Source organism: Perca fluviatilis, chromosome 19, assembly GCF_010015445.1.
Source record: "Perca fluviatilis chromosome 19, GENO_Pfluv_1.0, whole genome shotgun sequence".
Classification (NCBI taxonomy): domain Eukaryota; kingdom Metazoa; phylum Chordata; class Actinopteri; order Perciformes; family Percidae; genus Perca; species Perca fluviatilis.
In genome coordinates, this window is record NC_053130.1 from 16,136,474 (window position 1) to 16,156,429 (window position 19,956).

Consider the following 19,956-nt stretch of genomic DNA (forward strand, 5'->3'; position numbering starts at 1 on the left):
AAAATATTGAGCTTCTCACTCAAGTTAGTTTGAATGTCCCTGAGCTAAAGGTTTATTGGTTATTATACTTCTTCTTCTCTATGTGTGGGTAAAGTTCAGCTGTGAACCTTCGCATTTGGGTATTAGCAATGTTTTTTTCTCTCTCTCTCAGACAGGCTGATAGGCCTAACCTTGTCTGTCTCTCCAAACATATTGATTAGCCTGTGAGACGAGAGAGGCTATGAGACCAAGTGCAGAGGCTAAACTTAAAGTAATTCACTTCCTACAAATTGCATCCCGTTATTTTGCAATGAGGGGAAAAGTTTTACTCTGTATTTTCAAAGAAATTATTGTATATGAGTTTAAAAGAGGGCAGAGCATTTTCTACTTTTGACCGAATAATGAAAAAAATCAAATGAATGGCCTTGTATTATTAGCAATATCAGAATGATGATTTGCAACATGACATTCCAAGCTGCCTGATTCGAGAACATAATCGTGATTTCATAATAAAGCACCAGTTACAATGACAGCCTGCTATTGTTTGTGTGTCAGATAGAAAATCCAACAATCTGCGACGGGCCTAGAGAGGAAGATTTGTATACTTTTCCAGAAGAAACAAATTTGAAATGGCAGTGGCAGGCAGGAAAAATAGAAGAGCCAACCTCTGTGCCTTTGTTGTTCTCCTTTAATTCTGTTAATCGCCCCCAAGTAAAGATTAGCTGCTCTTGCCAATTTAATTCAGCCTCAAATGATGCTGCTACAAGGTCACTTTTTCTTTTCTTCTTCTCTTCCTCTGACTCTTTATTCTCCCCTTCCTTGCCAACCCCCCCCCCCCCATCTCCCTCTCTCCTCCATTTCTCTTTCTGTGAGCAGGATTGAGTTGTCATGTAGTTCTAATAGGCAGCACAGGGAATCATTAGTCCACCTCAGCTCCCTGACTGATGGGTATTTCACTCCAATCATCTGAGTACAGGGCGTGTGTTTGTGCTGGTGTGCTGGTGTGTGCATGCGGACAGAGCGGGAGTACACCATCCCAACACACTCACACAGACACACAGACATAATCCACCACAGACATCCCCATGTCTCCACTGCATTGTGCACCCACTGCTATTGACAGAGTGTCAGAGCTGAGGGGAGATGTCTTAATCAACTTGGACACACTGGGCATTGATTTGACAAGCTGCTGTAATGACCTTCTTGTTTGCGTGAAGGATCACTGTTTATCTGGGCCACAACTGATCCGTTGAGCATGCCTCATTGTCATGGAAACTATTATCACGGCTGAATTGGGATGGGGGCCCAGTCTTTGGATCTCTCTTTTACTCTCTTTCGTTCTCTCTATCTCTGTCACACGCATAAACACAGTGTCTCCTTTCCACACATGCGCAGCCACATGTATTGATGTTGATATGTTTTAGGTAACCAGGGGCCTGTTTCACAAAACGAGAATATCTAAATCCAGGATAACTGATAAAGCGAGGCTTGACCTAGTCTAATCTGTGCAGCCTGGCTTGGTGCGTTTCACAAAGACCAAGCCAGGCTGAGGAGGAGCGACTAGGTCGAGCCAGGCTGAAGTAATTCAGATAGATGCGCGTCCACGGCTTTCCTCAAAAGACCGCGAGGTCGATCACAGATTTACTGATGCCACAATGGAGAATACGCATTGTACATACTTTATACAGAGTGAGCAGCAGCTTCTTGTGGAAGTATGACGACGTGAAACACATTATTTGTATAAAAAGAAAAGAAACGGCCGCTGTAATGAAACCGCGAGAGAAAGCGTAGCAGACGATCACGGACCGACTGAATGCGTAATTGTAGCCTAAATATATTAACTGACCACGGCTCTGAATTGAAGCCGTCATAATCATTCCATTCAAGGATTAGGCTACTAATCATTTGCACACATTAACAGTTGTACTCTTTGCCTTAAAAGTGAGCATGATGCGTAAATATCTCTTTCACTCTGTTCCTCCTCCTCTCTCATGGGCTAAAATATAAGTTTCCTAAGTCATATTAACTTCCACTGCTCGCTTTTAATGCAAAGTGTACAACTGTTCGTTTTTGCAAATGACAGTGACTCATTGAATGGTTTCAGTTAAGAACAGTAGTTCATAAATGTATATTTTTAGACTATCATTCAGTCGGTCCGATATCTGCGCACGCTTTTTCGCGTTCGCATTTTTTTTTTTTTTATATAAGGCCGAGTTTCCTTCTCTACATATTATATGCCATGCTCCTTGTATATATGGACATAGAAAATAAAGACACTGAAGAAATTGGACTCTAAAATCTAGAAACTATGAAGATAATAATGAAGTGATGATAAATGAAGTGATAAATTCCATGCACACTGAATGGAACAGAGTATATTCATTAGTTATTTCCCCCCAAATATGAGGTCAAAAACCATTGAGGTGTCCTCTCCCTGTTGTTACATGAATGTACAGTAGCCTACATCACTAGATAGTTAGTGGTCCAGTGAACTAAGACTATCATTTGGGAGGATTGTACCATTAGGATATGTTCTTAAATTGTAAAATCCCCCCAAACTATATTCTCCAGTTTACTGGACAACATACATTGTGTGCTAAGAATGCCAAATACAATGCAAACATGATCCTTATTGTTAAAGAATTTAAAAAAAATTAATCAACTAAGATAATTCAAGGTGCATTGGCCAACTATAGAAATGTACAGCATTGTATGTATTGCCCTTAGTAACAGACTTCATTTAAAACACATTTGAAATGTTATCAGCCTTTTCTAATTATCTCAACAACTGCCATAATATATTCATCAAACTTCTAACAACAATATGAACAGCAGTCTTCATACAGCAATATAACAGTAACAATGACTGTCACATGAATAATTATAAATAAAAAAATAATGGTCACAACAATAAAATAATAACAGTACTTAAATAAACAACAATACTGCACCGTTGTATTTTAATCCAGGCTGATAATAACAATAGGGTAAAACCTCTGCTGGGTGATCAGAAAAGGCTCCAGGATTAAATAAATCCTGGCTGTTAGCCTGGTCAGGAGCAGGCTAGCTGCACAGAATAAATCTCCATGGTGATTTATGTGCCTCCGCTTTCGTGAAACCGAATCAAGGCTTAATTCATCCAGGATAACCAGGAAATCCCGGCTTAATCCCTTATCTTGGTTTTGTGAAACAGGCCCCTGATGTGTGTGTGTGTGTGTGTGTGTGTGTGTGTGTGTGTGTGTGTGTGTGTGTGTGTGTGTGTGTGTGTGTGTGTGTGTGTGTGTGTGTGTGTGTGTGTGTGTGTGTGTGTGTGTGCTTGAATGTGATGAAATCGTCAGGGGTCAAAGGGACATGCTACAATTGGTGTCAACATCTTTCACATCAATGTTATGAAAATCATTACAGACTGGACAGATTGACTGAGAAGGCTCAATAATCCCAAGACAGCCGGTTCATTTACCTGCCTCCCAGCTCTTTTGGTAAATTATTTTAAATGTTGAAGCCCATTGATTTACTAAATGACCCATAATGACATCTAAAATGGACAGTTTATTCCCAATGGGAAAATGAAGAAGCAAAAAAAAAAAATAAGGCAGATAGTTTTTTATAAGCTTCGAGAAAAGGGTCTGTTTTTTATTTTTATTTGCATGATTCTCCTCCTTGATCTGATGTCAGGGCTTATGATCTTCCATCAGCCAGTGCATGTTTAAAGATGCAGAGAAAGATTGGCTTTGTTTGTTTTCAGGCACTAACACATGAACGGTGGTGTGCTCCATCACCTGGTTCATGGCCACAGGCACACCCTGCCGCTGCCTTAAGAAGAAGACACTGCTTAGTCGATTTGCAGGGATCTCAGGTTCAGGGTGCTGTCAGCTTCTGTCAGGGCAATCAGCAACACTCAGCCTCCCCTGAATAGCCCGCACAGCAGACGGTAAATATTATTGGCATTCTGACACCCTCTCGCTGCGACCAAGTGTGTAAAATTGTTAATAAGGAACATGATGGGGCCACTGCATGCTGTCGTGAATGAAAAAGCTTGCTCTTGTTGGCAATTATCCAAATAACAGGATGAGGCGTCTGAGGACAGGTGATTTAAGTCCTTAGCAGAGTGGTGGAGAGGTTTGTTTTGGCAGGGAGGAAGTGAGGAAAAGTCACAGAGGTCACATAGTAAACATTGTCCTTGTGCTATATCCATCAATACAACTCCTTATAAAATGTACACAGAGACCCTTGTATGCACTGTTTGGAAAAATTGCGAAAGACACTGAACATAGACAAGGCACTTTAACACTCAAGGGCTATTCTACATTATGTATGATAGTCATCTTAACAATGCTAAAACAGGTAAAGGTTGTTGGTATGTCAGCTTTAAGTATGGCTGACAACGAGCTGCTTGTTTACTGAAATCCAATGTTATTAGTTATTTCTATGCCTCCCCCTGAAAGTCTCAATTTGACACTGCGATAAGGCAAACAGTATTCCTCCCCTTGCATAGCGCACGTAAGTCAATACTTTTAAAGGCACAGTATCTCTGTGTCGCAGAAGGACATGTTGATAGCAGAATAAAGTACACAATCGTAAACGTTTATGCCAGTGTTACTCACTGTATGATTGCGGTTTTATGGTTCATATTCTGATATGGCTTGTTTTTGTTGCCACTGCCAAAGCAATGAGACAGGCCCAGAGGTGGCATTTCTCCTTTGCTTTATGGGGGGAGAGATGCCTAGAGGAGAGTCCTGCTCTGTTTCGTTCGGTAAACACATTGCCAAGCTAAATGGCTGATCAATCAATTTCAGTGGGATCGATCTGCATCAGTTCTGCCTGCATGCACACACCCGGAGCCACTTTATTGTAAATCAATCATTTTGAAAACAACTCACATAGGGCCCCATCCTCACTAACAAGCCATCAATTCCAGCTGCCTGTGTAGCACCCTTATCAGGCCACAAATCAACAGCCACACAAACATCTGCTCCATTTCCATCGCTTTCCCCCTCTGCCTCGCTCTGTCTTTTACCCCTGCTCCATCCCTGCCGCTTGTCGTGTTTTGATGGTGTGTGTAGCAAAGGGAAGAGAGGAGACGCTGCGAATCTTCACCACACCACTTAAGATAACCCAAGGGTAATAGTGTTTGCACATTTGAGAGAGAAATGAGGACAAATGCCAGGGTGGGTCATACATTCCCCTTCTGACCGTCTGTTTGACGTTGGAGTGTGAAATTGCACACTTCAGCTGAGGAGCATAGAGGATAAGGGGCAGGAGAAGCGGGCAGGGCCTAGAGACTTATGAGATGTCCACTGATTTCTAGCTATGAAAGAGGAGTGAGTCAATGTCTGAGAAGTCATCCTGCCTCATCATAACACCTTAGAATAGGTGCTGCTCATGATGTTTGAAGGATCTCAGGAGATAGCTCAGTACCCTTGACACAGGCGACACAGTGTTTAGTGTATCTAGAAGCAGATTATTTCAGTTGGAAAATTGCTGTGTTATATAAAGGTTAAAAATTCCTTTATCCATCTAGGCTTTGCTTGTGTTAATGTTAACGCTCCAACAGTGGAAAAAAATGATTACTTTCTCAATATATTTGCCCCTGGAATAACTGTATCTGTTAACCCAATCCACATTAAGATGCTACACATCCTGATGTGATGCCAAAACATTCTCAGCCCTGACATAACAACACAGTGAGATGCCTGGTATGATGTCCTCTGCTCATCCCCTCACCGTCTCCATGGAGAGACGTGCCAATGTGGACAGAATTTGATTCGAATGCTATTCCTACCCATCACCGTGGATCCCTGTTGATTGACAGTCTGACAGGCTAAAGTGATGGAGCAACTAATAGCATGTCAGTAAACGTAAATCAAGACTAATGCCAGGCTTGATGTATAAGCAGATTGGCGGTGCAACTTGGACCGCGGGGTCACCGACCCCTCCACAGGGTGGGGATTGGTAAAATACAATATCCATTTATCTGAGGCTTCCCCTGGTGAAAGTCAAGGTCAGGCACTGGGTCTATTGCAATTTTACAGTACCTGTCTATTGTACAGTATATACACTGTAAAGTGATGAAGTGACTGTGATATTTCTCATGATTTTTGATGTGGTTCTGTTTCACAAGTACTGGGTAAATAGTGAGCTATTATATATATATATATATATATTATATATATATATATATATATATATATATATATATATATATATATATATAGTGTTAATCCCAGAGGTGGACTTGAAGTACTCAGAGCAGTTACTTAAAGGCCCTGCAAACATCAGCTTCACACTATGAGCAATGGGGCCCTTCATGAACAGTGTTCTGCTAAATTTAGTTTACAATACAGTTTTTGTTATTTCCATTGACAGATTTCTGTCTGTGTGTTTTGTCTGTGCTTTTTTTCGTTTAAAGTAGGCAGGGCTCAGTCGGAAAAAATATTTTAAAACTTTGAAAATGTGATGACACTTGTGTTGTTTGCTTATGTTGCCTGATCACTGTCAATGCAGGGGTCTTAAAAAATATTAAAAGTTCATAAATCAATTTAGTGACTTAATTAAGTCCCTTAAAAAGTATTAAAAAGTATTTTTCTGAGTTATTTCTGTAAAATGTTCAAAGAGTTGAATTTACTCTTGTGTAGGTGCGTGGTGGGACTCTGTGTAGTCTATTTATGGAATCCTGAATCCTGTTCAGCCTGGTGACTCTTTTTCTGTGTGCCACATTTTGCTTCATGCACAAGTTGAAGGAGCTGACGAGATTGCATTTCACTGCAATTGTACCTTGTACGAATTCATGTGACTGTGTGATTGATTGATTGATTTGACGTCTTTGAAAAACAACAACGACAAGCTCACCAACCTATCGACTGACTGACTGATGCTTAATAACTAGTTACAATTTTTTTCCTCAGATTTATAAAGATGCACGAACACCTGGTTCTGCTCTACATACCTCAATCATTGTGGAGCTGGGCACACATGCACAGGCTTTGTTTCCAGTCCCACAGGTAGCCATGAATAGATGTAGAAACACACATCTCTTTGAATATCAATAGTTGTGCCCGCTGCACCACTCATCGTGATCAGATGGCGGCGCGCACAGTTGCAGCGACCCGGAGCTCCCTCTGTGATAGTGGCTTTAGTAAAACCATAACCTACACTCTTTACACTGTATGCGTATGTATGTATGTGCGTATTTATGTATGCATGTACGTGCGTACGTACGTATGGATGTGTATGTGTATATAGGTGTATAGCTTTATTTTTTTTTACTCTATGCTGCTATTTGGAGAGGATTGCTCCAACACAATTTCGTTGTATCGCATACAATGACAATAAAGATCTATCTATCTATCTATCTATCTATCTATCTATCTATCTATCTATCTATCTATCTATCTATCTATCTATCTATCTATCTATCTATCTATCTATCTATCTATCTATCTATCATCAGACTTGTCATTGAGAAGACCAGCAAAGAAGTGGAATTTCACTGACTGTGTCACATTGATAAGGTTCCCCAAAAACACCAGAACAGCTGTCATTACGGGCAACTGCTGTGGCAATTTTTTTAATGGCATACTATGCTATGACTTTTTTACTTGTACTGCTGCGTTTTCCCATAGATCTATAGTCGATGATTTGGCTTTGTTAATCCTTGCTGTAGAGAGCTCAAGCATAACTATGTCTAGAAAATACGCCAACCACTGTTTTATACAAAGCGAGTGCAGGGGGAGCCAGCGTTGAGCTATCATTTTCTTGGTTGCGGTTGAGCCGGCTGGCCAAACTTTCTTCTGTCTCCCAAGCAGGTGTAATTTAGAGTCGTCATTATGTAACAAAACAATCAGGTCAGTAGGAATTCAACATCCTATCACATCAGATATTACTGATGTTGTTTTATTCCAGAACTCATGCACCTGTTCACACTCCCAGACCATGTGCAGGAGAGTTCCAGTTTGTTCAGGTTGACAGAACGTGCAATAGGGAGTAGGAATGACTTTAGAGATGTATCTCTTTTAAGGAGTACGGTATGTCCTACTATGATTTGTGTATGACTTTTAGTGACATACTATACTAAGATTTTTGTATGACTTTTTTGACTTACTATGATTTGTTTATAGGTTTTTGTAACACATGACTTTTTCCTGACTGTTTTGTGACTTACTATACTATTACTTTTTCATGACCTTTTGTGAAATACTATACTATGACTTTTTATGACATGTAGTGACATACTATACTATGATTTTTTTTTGTTTGGTTTTTGTGACTATTTTTTTATGTATTACTTTTTTTTTTTTAAGTCAGGAAGTTTTAGAATTTTTTTTATGACATACTATACTATGAATTTTTAAATGACTTTTTGTGACATACTATACTATGACTTTTTCAAGACCTTTTGTGACATGCTATACTATGACGTTTATGTGACATACTATACTATGATTTTTTTTGTGCTATACTATATATAAAACAGGAAGTTTTAGAACATTTTTTGCCACATACTATACTACTACTTTTTAGGACTTTTTGTTACATACTATGACTTTTTTTGTGATGTACTATACAATGACTTTCTATTACTTTTTTTTACATACTATACTATGATTTTTAGAAACATTGTTGCCACATACTATACTATGACCTTTTATGACTTTTTTGATATACCACACTATGATTTTTTATAAGAGCTTTTTTGTGACACACTATACTATGATTTTTTTATGACTTTTTGACACACTATACTATGACTTTTTATGACTTTTTGTGACATACTATACTATGACTTTTTGTGACATACTATACTATGACTTTTTATGACTTTTTGTGACATACTATACTATGACTTTTTATTACTTTTTGTGACATACTATACTATTACTTTTTGTGACGTACTATACTATTACTTTTTGTGACATACTATACTATGACTTTTTGACATACTATATTATTACTTTTTGTGACGTACTATACTATGACTTTTTGTGACATACTAAACTATGATGTTTTTAACACTTTTTTGTGGCTTAAAAATTACTCTATGACGTTTTGTGACATACTATACTATGATTTCTTATAGGTTTTTGTGACGTAAGACATTTTCCTGACTTTTTTGTCACATACTATACTATGACTTTTTGACATACTATATTATTACTTTTTGTGACATACTAAACTATGATGTTTTTAAGACTTTTTTGTGGCTTACTAGGACTTTTTATGACGTTTTGTGACATACTATACTATGATTTCTTATAGGTTTTTGTGACGTAAGACATTTTCCTGACTTTTTTGTGACATACTATACTATGATTTTTTTATGGGTTTTTGTGACATATATGCTATGAGTTTTTATGTTTTTTTGTGAAATACTATACTATGACTTTTTATACTTTTTGGTGACATACTTTACTATGCTATACTACGACTTTTTATGACTTTTTTTAATACTATACTATGATTTTTAGAAACATTGTTGCCACATACTATACTATGATATTTTTTGACTTTTTGATTTACTATACTATGAATTTTTCCTGACTTTTTGCCCTGACATTTTATGACTTTTTGTGACATGCTATACTATGACTTTTTTCATGACTTTTTGTGACATGCTATACTATGACTTTTTTATGACTTTTTGTGACATGCTATACTATGACTTTTTCATGACTTTTTGTGACATGCTATACTATGACTTTTTTGTGACGTACTATACTATGACTTTTTATAAAAACGTTTTTGTGACACATTATACTATGATTTTTTAATGGGTTTTTGTGACATACTATACTATGAGTTTTTATGTTTTTTTTGTGAAATACTATACTATGACTTTTTATACTTTTCAGTGACATACTTTACTATACTGTGACCTTTGTTTGACATACTATACTATGACTTTTTTTATATACTATACCATACTATGATTTTTTATAGGTTTTTGTAACGTAAGACTTTTTCCTGACTTTTTGTGACATACTATACTATGACTTTTTATTACTTTTTGTGACATACTATACTATTACTTTTTGTGACGTACTATACTATTACTTTTTGTGACGTACTATACTATTACTTTTTGTGACATACTATACTATGACTTTTTGACATACTATATTATTACTTTTTGTGACGTACTATACTATGACTTTTTGTGACATACTAAACTATGATGTTTTTAACACTTTTTTGTGGCTTAAAAATTACTCTATGACGTTTTGTGACATACTATACTATGATTTCTTATAGGTTTTTGTGACGTAAGACATTTTCCTGACTTTTTTGTCACATACTATACTATGACTTTTTGACATACTATATTATTACTTTTTGTGACATACTAAACTATGATGTTTTTAAGACTTTTTTGTGGCTTACTAGGACTTTTTATGACGTTTTGTGACATACTATACTATGATTTCTTATAGGTTTTTGTGACGTAAGACATTTTCCTGACTTTTTTGTGACATACTATACTATGATTTTTTTATGGGTTTTTGTGACATATATGCTATGAGTTTTTATGTTTTTTTGTGAAATACTATACTATGACTTTTTATACTTTTTGGTGACATACTTTACTATGCTATACTATGACTTTTTATGACTTTTTTTAATACTATACTATGATTTTTAGAAACATTGTTGCCACATACTATACTATGATATTTTTTGACTTTTTGATTTACTATACTATGAATTTTTCCTGACTTTTTGTGACATGCTATACTGTGACTTTTTTATGACTTTTTGTGACATGCTATACTATGACTTTTTCATGACTTTTTGTGACATGCTATACTATGACTTTTTTATGACTTTTTGTGACATGCTATACTATGACTTTTTCATGACTTTTTGTGACATGCTATACTATGACTTTTTTGTGACGTACTATACTATGACTTTTTATAAAAACGTTTTTGTGACACATTATACTATGATTTTTTAATGGGTTTTTGTGACATACTATACTATGAGTTTTTATGTTTTTTTTGTGAAATACTATACTATGACTTTTTATACTTTTCAGTGACATACTTTACTATACTGTGACCTTTGTTTGACATACTATACTATGACTTTTTTTATATACTATACCATACTATGATTTTTTATAGGTTTTTGTAACGTAAGACTTTTTCCTGACTTTTTGTGACATACTATATTATGACTTTTTAATGGGTTTTTGGGACATACTATACTATGAGTTTTTGTGTTTTTTGTGAAATACTATACTATGACTTTTCATACTTTTTAGTGACAGACTATACTATACTATGACTTTTTATACTTTTTAGTGACATACTATAACATACTATGATTTATTTTGTGACATACTATACTATGACTTTTTTATGACTTTTTGTGACATACTATACTATGACTTATGATTTTTTGTGACATACTATACCATGACTTCTTTATGACTTTTGTGACATACTATCCTATAACTTTGTATCACATTTTTAGTGATATACTTTACCTTTTTGTACATATTATTGGCATACAATACTATGATTTCTTTCTGACTTGTTTAATGACATACTATACTATTACTTATTTATTAAATACTACACAGTACTATGACATTTTTATTATTTTCTTTAGGGCATATTACTGTATATTGACTTTTTTTACACATAGTATGACATTTTGTGTTCTTTTATGGCATTTTTATGACTTTTTGTGACATACTATACTAGGACTTTCTTACGACAAAAAATTATTCATGACACTACTATGACATTTGTATGACATTTTTATGACATACTATAATATGACATTTATTACTTTATTGTAACATTTAATTATGACAAAATACATTATGAATCTTAATCTGCAAAGTAACCAGAAGCTATAGCTCTAAAATATATGTATTTGTCTTAAAATAATTATATTTCCCTCTAAAATGTTAGCATAAAATGGAAATGCTAAAGTATGTTAGTAAGTAAATATGTAAAGAACAAGTTCTTTGAATACCTAAGTACAGTTATTGAGTAAATGTTCTTAGTCTCAGGCATAACAAGTGGTAGAGAGAGTACAACAATAGAGGAAAAATTTCTTTGTAGTTGAAATAAAAAGAGGAGAGTTTCCAGGTTTAGAACACAAATACATCCATTTTAATTTGAGAAAATACAAAAAGAAACCATGTACAATCTATGTACAACCTTTTTGTACAAGACAGTATATTTATCAGCAGATTATATTTGACAGAGTCAGGTAGATCAACTCAGCACCATCAAATAATCCATGTATCCATCATATCTAGAACACATCCAAACTAATTAGACTGCTTTGTCAAACTCCTGTTTGCTGCAATGATGATGTGCCAACAAATCCTATCTGTGATACGCAAGAACAATGTCCTGAATTCTTCCTGAACTGATAGGCAGCCAAAAGTAATAAACAAAAATTGCAACTTTTCTTTTTTTTTTTTTTAAACAAAAAAATTGCTGAATGCAATTTTAATGTATTGTTAAGACTTGAGACCCACCTCCCATCCCCATAAGTTTTATATGTTCTATTATATCTAGTACAATTCCCAGCAAATAAGTTATTATATCCATCCTTTACAGCAAAAAATAGATTAACAAAAATAATGCAACATACTGTAACAGTAACGTATGACGTATCATAGTCTTTGTTTTGTTCAGTAGACAACAACACATCTGATGTTACAGGCATGTGCCTCTATGTGCATCTTTCAGTCATCCATATGCGCAGACGATATGTGTGGTATGATGACCGGGGCTTCCATCTGCCCCAGCTGTCTCTCTGAATGCCACTTTTCGCTATAGTGGGACTTAATATGGGCCCTCCTCTTGACCTTCTACATTGCCTGGCACTATACTTGCATGGAGGCATTAATGGCTTGGATGTTCTCCATGCAAGTACATTACACCATTCTCATAGTGGAAAACACTTGGACTCAGCTCCCTCAAAGCGAGCTTGTGTCCCAGAATGACTGAAGGATGCTTGCTTAACTAAACTCTTCATGGCACTTCAAAAAACACTCTAAAAAACTTTAGAGGTATACAATGCAAAGACCTAAAACATCTAACAGAGACATATGACAAGGTGTAGGAAGGAGATAAATCTCAGTCCAGTGTTGTGAATAATGCCAGCCTGAATGAGTCGCACAATGAGGGTTCAGGTAGAAAAAGCACAGTAATCAAGGATAAGGAAAACAAATGGTGCATTACTTTGTGAGTTTATGTTAATGCCAGTTTGCAGCATGTACCGTTTTATTTCTGAACAATGCTATGTTTAAGTACCCTAATAAAATACTCTGTAAACAAATAAGAAGCAGTTGTGACAGATTGTGACAGATGACAAGCTGACAAAATGGAATGTAAACCCTGTAATAACACAAAGTAATAAAAACAGGGAAATTAAGGATGTTCTCTCTTTTGATAACCTCTGCTGAATTGGTGCTACCTTCTTCTTTGTAATGGCTGATAAACCAGATCAAATTCCGCCTGACTTTTCCTACTTAATATTCTCCCACAAGAAACCAGGATATTTCATTTTCAAGATTTGTCTTTTTTTCAACATAACAATCAGTTTGTCGATTCTATGTATAATAAGTTAATGCCATTATCAAATATTAATAGTTCCTTAGTGTTCAGGCTAGCAAGTTGCTATTACCAACCCAATTATACATACATTTCACTCACATGTTTTCTGAAAAGAAATCTATTTGCTACAAAGTGTGACAACGATGTAATCACAGTTCAAAAGTTCACTTCAGGACAATGTGTATGAGGCTTCAGTATATTTGCAACACACCCAATAGACGGACATTGAAGCTCAGATCATTTTGTTTGAAAAAGAAATGTGGTTTATATAATGGGTTGAATTTACACAAACATATTTAGCACAATATTATTATATTCCAATTTTTTTTTCACTTAATTTTTCTTTATAGCCTATAGAGAAGAATCACTGCAATAAACTACTGTGTTTCCCTGTCATATTTGAAATCTGATTATGTGGAAAACACCAGCACACTGTGCTTAGGTGTAAAATACACACTCTTCCTCCACACTAGAGACCTAATTTAGGTCAAACAGAACTAATGGTTATTCAGTTCCGGCCTGCACACAGAGAGAGCGACTCTATGATCTTCACGTTATTAATACCACTCTGTTCTGCTCTCCACCTAAATACACCATTTACCATCCCATAACTCCTTTTCACCTATCTTTCCGTCTGCATGTTTGCAGCTAGGGATGCTTAGCAGTAGACACATTATTTAATAGATATGGCTCATCTGTGCATCTGAGGAGTCAGATGAGCCTTAATCTATTTCTACAAGCACCCAACAGTCTCTATAGCTGAGCTGCCAGGCTGAAGACGGTAGTTTCACAATACAAGCTAGTCTAAGCTTTATTGGCTCCAGAGTGATGCAGTTGTTAAAGAGGGCACAGAGGGGTGATATAGTCCAAGACAAAATCCTTTGATATGTAGGTAAAAGATTATTTGAGTCTTTTAATCTCCCGTAGTACTTTTCACTTGGTTCTTGTCTAGAAAAATAAGTACAAATTGATTATGTTTATGGATACAAAATAATTATGTTTAAATGTATGAATTCAACTACATATTTGCATGAAGTTTATGTATTAGGAGTACAAGGCTAACGCCTCAATCCTCCATCACTATCCCAGCTGGATTTGGATCTAACAGTGCCTAAACGTGCAAAACACACACTAATGTTGAACACAGGCTAGCATAAAGAACACTGGTTCCTCTGCAGTATCCTTATTAGCAGTCTGTGTGCAGTGTTGCATTTCCACCCATCTATGTTTGAGCATTTCCCCATGCGAGAGGACCGAACATAGCAGCTTAACTCCTGAGAGTTTTGAGGCGTGTGACATCTGGATTGGCAACAGAGAACATCCAAGCTCTTTACTGCCTCTGTGCCAACCCTGTGCCAGGCAGTTGTTTTGATCAGAGGAGGACCCATTGAAGCCCACTTTTATGCAATATGTGGCATTTCTTTCCTCAGACATGTACTTTTTGTAACAGACGAAACATTCAGAAAATACACCACTCTTTGTGATCCCAAATTCTGCCGCAGATATCACGGCAAAGCGTCAACGGTGGACACGCAGCTGCTGTTCGTGTTAGCTTGGCTCAATCATAGTTTGGGATTTTGGTCTGATTTTTGATGCAACATAATAATTTTGTTTGTAGATCCAAACCCTCTAGACTCGTCTACTCTTTTTTGTCTACCATGACTTTCATTTTTAGAGCAAAGTTTCCACATGCTGTTCTTTTAAAGGTGCACCATCACATACACGGCAATGGAGGAGATGAGACCACTGATCAGGGCACACACACACACACACACACACACACACACACACACACACAGACACAGCGTGCACATAACGTAAATGCTCCTGAACACATGAAGGACAAGGGTAGTTGTTTTTCATCCTTCTCATGTACGCAGGTTGATCAACCGCACTGTATCTGTTATAGAAGGGGGCTCAGGCACATATCATGCGATAGGCGCTTCAAACAGAGTCACAGGCTTTATGATCTGACGTATCAGCAGATACATACAGCAGGTACAGGGTTCTCTTTCCGCTAGTATACGCCAACACTGCACCATTCTTCGAGTTTTTAAACTACTGTTATGAAAGATTACTTTGTTCAGCAGGAGTGGAATGCTCTCACTCAACATGATGAGTCAACAGTGAAGTAGCAAACCTTAAGCAATGACATGATGTAAAACAACCCAAGAACAAGACTAGTATGCTTTCGAAGCCAAGCAGCCCTCCCTCCCTCTTCCTTTCTTCCTTCCTTCATCTCCTCAGAGACATTTTATTGGAGGGGGATCTGATGGTTCCAGTTGTTCTGTCAAAAGAAACTTGTTCAGTTTTAGTGCAAATAGAACAGAAGCCAGGGGATATGAAGTTGATGAATCCAGCTGGTTTGACGTGACGCATCTGGGCGGATCTTTGGGAGATGATATGAACATGTTATCGCTGCAACCCTCATCCTCCAATAACCAGTCACCTTAGCAATGGGGTCTGGTCACACGAAGAGGTGAACTATTGCAAAGAATTACAGGAAGTACTCTTTTTTTCAATTCTTAAAATAAATCCAAAAAGTGCTAGGGGGAAGGGGCTGTACAATCCTTATTTGATTGTCATTATGTACATCACTATGGATACATTAATAAATAAAACTATGTCCAAGAGCATGGAAGTAACATTAAAGGTATACACAAGGGGAGGTCCCATCTAGTTTGGGTTTCTGTCCAACCCTTGATTAGAAGAATGAGTGAAGAGAAATGTGTCAGTCTTCAACATCCCTGTCATCATCATCATCATCATCATCATCATCATCAATCCTCCATGGGTGATCTCCCATCTCTTTTGAAAGAGCATACAGATGCCTGGTGAGTCAGCAAGAAAACCCTGTGTTCAGCATTCATCTTCAACTTCTCTGATTGGTGGAATCAGACTACTAGTGGATTTGTATTGGTTGACTTGGTTGGCCATGTGAGTGCTCATGGGCTTGATCTGAATATTCCGTGGGTAGGCATTTTCTGTTTCATCTGTAAACCATTTCTTTTCTGAAGACAAGAGAGAAAGAAGAGAAAACAGAATTAGTTTGAAAAGTATGCAACATTGGATTACTTACAACCATAGTGCCTCAGTTTAAGTGGTAGATTTGCATGGCATTCTTTGTGATTAGCATCAAACCATGACGTCCAGTTAAGTCTGTGTTCTGGTGCACTGAGCCAATTTGAATGTCATGGTGTTGACATGGTGGCATTGTGTAATCAAGTACAGTTGTGTAAGTAGATGGCTATAATCTGTCAGAATACTCCATTTTAGATAACAAAGATATCATCCTAAGGGTCTTGTTCAGTTCTTAAGTTTTACAGGTTCCCCATATTACATACAACTTTTTCAATTCCTCCTGTTATCTAGCCGATTATGAGAGAGATTTCTGGTGCAATCGTAATACAACGTAGGAGAATGAAATTTAGTTTGTGATGCTCATAGCAACAGTGTCCCCAGTTTTCAATGGAACTTCTTTCTATGAAGGAAATAGTCATGAAAAAACCTCTCAAGCTGGTTCTGTGGATTATCCAAACTAGATTCCCTTCAAGGTGCAAAGAGACGGAAATCGTTGGTTCAACTGGGGCTGCACAAATTGAGGTGAAGAAACATGCGCACAAGTAAATGAAAAATGATTCTGTGTGTAATGTATATAGACAAAGAAGAAAAACTGTAGGAAAATAATCAAAGGGCCTGAGTTCCTGGTGAATTCTGAGATGACACACACGACTGTTGGTGCATATGTTGCTAGCAAACTACATCTAACATCTGTACAGTCTGTGCATTAGCGGTTTGTGTGATCCATGTTTATTTGCCCCAAACACATTCTGTCTGACTATATTTTAGCAGAGACACTTTTTCTGGAAAGCAAAGTTGCTGAATGTCATTCGTCAATACTGTTGGCACCACAAACACAATTCCATTCACTTCCATTATGTTGGGATGGAGGCAAAAATCTCTGAGATAAATATCTCAAAACCTGGAAAAAATACATTTAACTATTTGAATATATGAAAATAGAAAATATGTCGTAATTTGAATAAGCTGACCCTTTAAGCTAACTAATAATTTACACATAAACGGTATCCGAAACAGTCACATTTCATAGTAGGCTTTAATCTCATTTTGTGATGGAAGAGACTTGGAAGAGTTGGATATGTCATTTTAGAGGGAATCTCTTCATGTTTAAGTAGGTTATGAAAGCAATGTTTCTGAGGAAATGGAAAGGTGTATGCCAGCTGTCAGAAGTCTGTAAACTCTCTCCTAGCACTTTACAGGCATCTGCAATGCCATTCAAGATGTCACTTCCTTTTGGGTGAAGTTGTAATATTAAATTTTAACTTTGCTATGTGAAGCAATCCGTGTGTATGTGTGTGTGTATGTTGGTGAATGCGTGTTCATGTACATGCAGGCTTGCATGTGTGGAGATTAATTTGTGCGGGCCTCTGTGTGTGTGTGTGTGTGTGTGTGTCAGCAAGCTTAATGCTGCAGGGCCGTGTGTTACAGCACAGACATTTGATGTGTAAAATTATGCCTGAGGTGAAGCAAGATGTCTGCCATCTCTCCAGAGTCTGCTGCTGATACGGTGAACTTAGTGATGTCGCCCCAAACCACCATATCAGGTGCACAGGGTTACAAGGAGGTAACTTACAGACTCATATCCCCCTTCAATTTATACTTTAAAGTGGTCACACCTCCCACTTTCTCTGTGTGACCGATGGCACAGGGCTGGACACACTTTCTTAAAGTTCTGTGAAGAAGTAAGCAATTGGCTGCATCAGGGGGATTTGAATCAGTCTGACCTACATGTGAGCTATGATTTCGATTTATAAAGTCAGGCAACATGTTACTGTGATTTAAGCCAATGCTGGTGCAATAATAACCTACTCGACGAGAGCATCTGTATTAGATCTAAAAGTCTGCTACAATAATTAGCATTTAATAGGAGGGAAGATGTGCAAACACACAGACCTCTCACACAATGCAAACCATCTCAAGTTGAAATAAATCATAAAAAGGCATGATAAATGAAGGAAAGAAACAATGTGAAAAAAGGATTTGTCTGGAGGAAAAGAAAACTCATATCATCAAGGGAAAAACTGAGGTAAAGGCACAAAGAAAGGGGGGTTTCGTCTCAACCTCATGCAATGTGGAGATGGTCCTGATCACGGCAGGGAGGGGGGCAGGAGCAGCAGCAGACATTTTGCTTTCCAGGTGAAAGCAAAACTTAAACTGAGGCATGGTTTCAATAATATCTAAGTAACATAATAAATAAAACAAACTCCCCTCGTCATAACAATATCCACAGAGGACATAGTTATGATCAGAACCCCAGGTAAAGGTTGCTAAGTCATGCAGAATTGTTAACTTGCATACCTTGGCCCATTCTATTCATCCTTGTTGCACTTCAGAAAGAGAGGTAAGTAATCTACTGTAAGTGAGTAGTATTTACAGTCAATACACAACTGACAAATGACTAGTCCAACTAAGGCTTACTTATTGTTACTACTACAGTATTTAGGCAATATCATACATCTTAATTTTAAGATGTATTGAGGGCTTACCGTCTACCATTTAAAAACTTCTTAAGTACAATCATAACAAATCTGCATGCTTTTAGAATATGTCACGATTTCAAAATCACTTTATTCTCCTAGATGATAATTAAATTCAAAGTGTATTTTTTTGAGGGGGAGGGGGATTAGGAGTAAATAACATGTAGCTCAAAATATTTCACCAAATTTGAAATAATCTTATAATTGTATAACAAAAATAACAGGAAAGAGGGCTATCAGCATGGACATGCAATAAAGCAGTACAGATGCACTAAAAAAATATCAACACTGCTAATGAGGGGTGATCTTATGAGTAACAGCCAAATGTGTTTTAAAATCAATTTTAGCTACAGTAGGTAAATCACAATACATTACATCCATGATCGAGGCGTACTGATCATGTGAGGTAAATGCGCTCGAATATCCAACAAAGAACAATTACTTACTACACAAATATTAAGAGTTATACACAAAATGACTAAATATTAAGACAGATACAACAGGTAGACCTAACAACATACTGAATGTGTGTTGTGTTGTATTATGTCAATTTATTTGGCTGTGGTGGAGACCTTTACTGTAAGCTTGTTTCCAACCACAATGGCTGTGCCATTCAAACAAGTGGTTTTATTGTTTACAATGCCACAGACCTAATAAGTAAGAAAAGACTCTCAAAAGTCTTTGACTACAATAAATTATCTTTCCACAAAGCGAGTTTACCATTTTGTTCATGTCATGTTATGATTGCTGTGATGTGAGAGTGAATACCACATGCACATGATTATGAGGTAAATGCACAATGTAACACTAAGCATGGTAGCAGAGCACAAATCACACAA

The 19,956-nt window shown here is 36.9% G+C and overlaps 1 protein-coding gene across 26 annotated transcripts in view; it reads right to left on the reverse strand.

Moving 5' to 3' along the window:
• Positions 1-12,074: 12,074 nt before the first annotated feature.
• Positions 12,075-19,956, reverse strand: part of kcnma1a (potassium large conductance calcium-activated channel, subfamily M, alpha member 1a) — a 145,069-nt gene continuing 137,187 nt past the window's right edge. For 16 of the 26 annotated variants that reach the window (XM_039782964.1, XM_039782987.1, XM_039782986.1 and 13 more), the window contains 2 exons: positions 18,939-18,967; positions 12,075-16,570 (listed from right to left, as the gene is read on the reverse strand). In XM_039782964.1, the coding sequence (XP_039638898.1) occupies positions 16,419-16,570; positions 18,939-18,967 (181 nt within the window). In that variant the 3' untranslated portion in view covers positions 12,075-16,418. The remainder of the gene's footprint in view (positions 16,571-18,938; positions 18,968-19,956) is intronic. The other 10 variants (XM_039782989.1, XM_039782988.1, XM_039782984.1 and 7 more) reach the window with 2 other exon arrangements.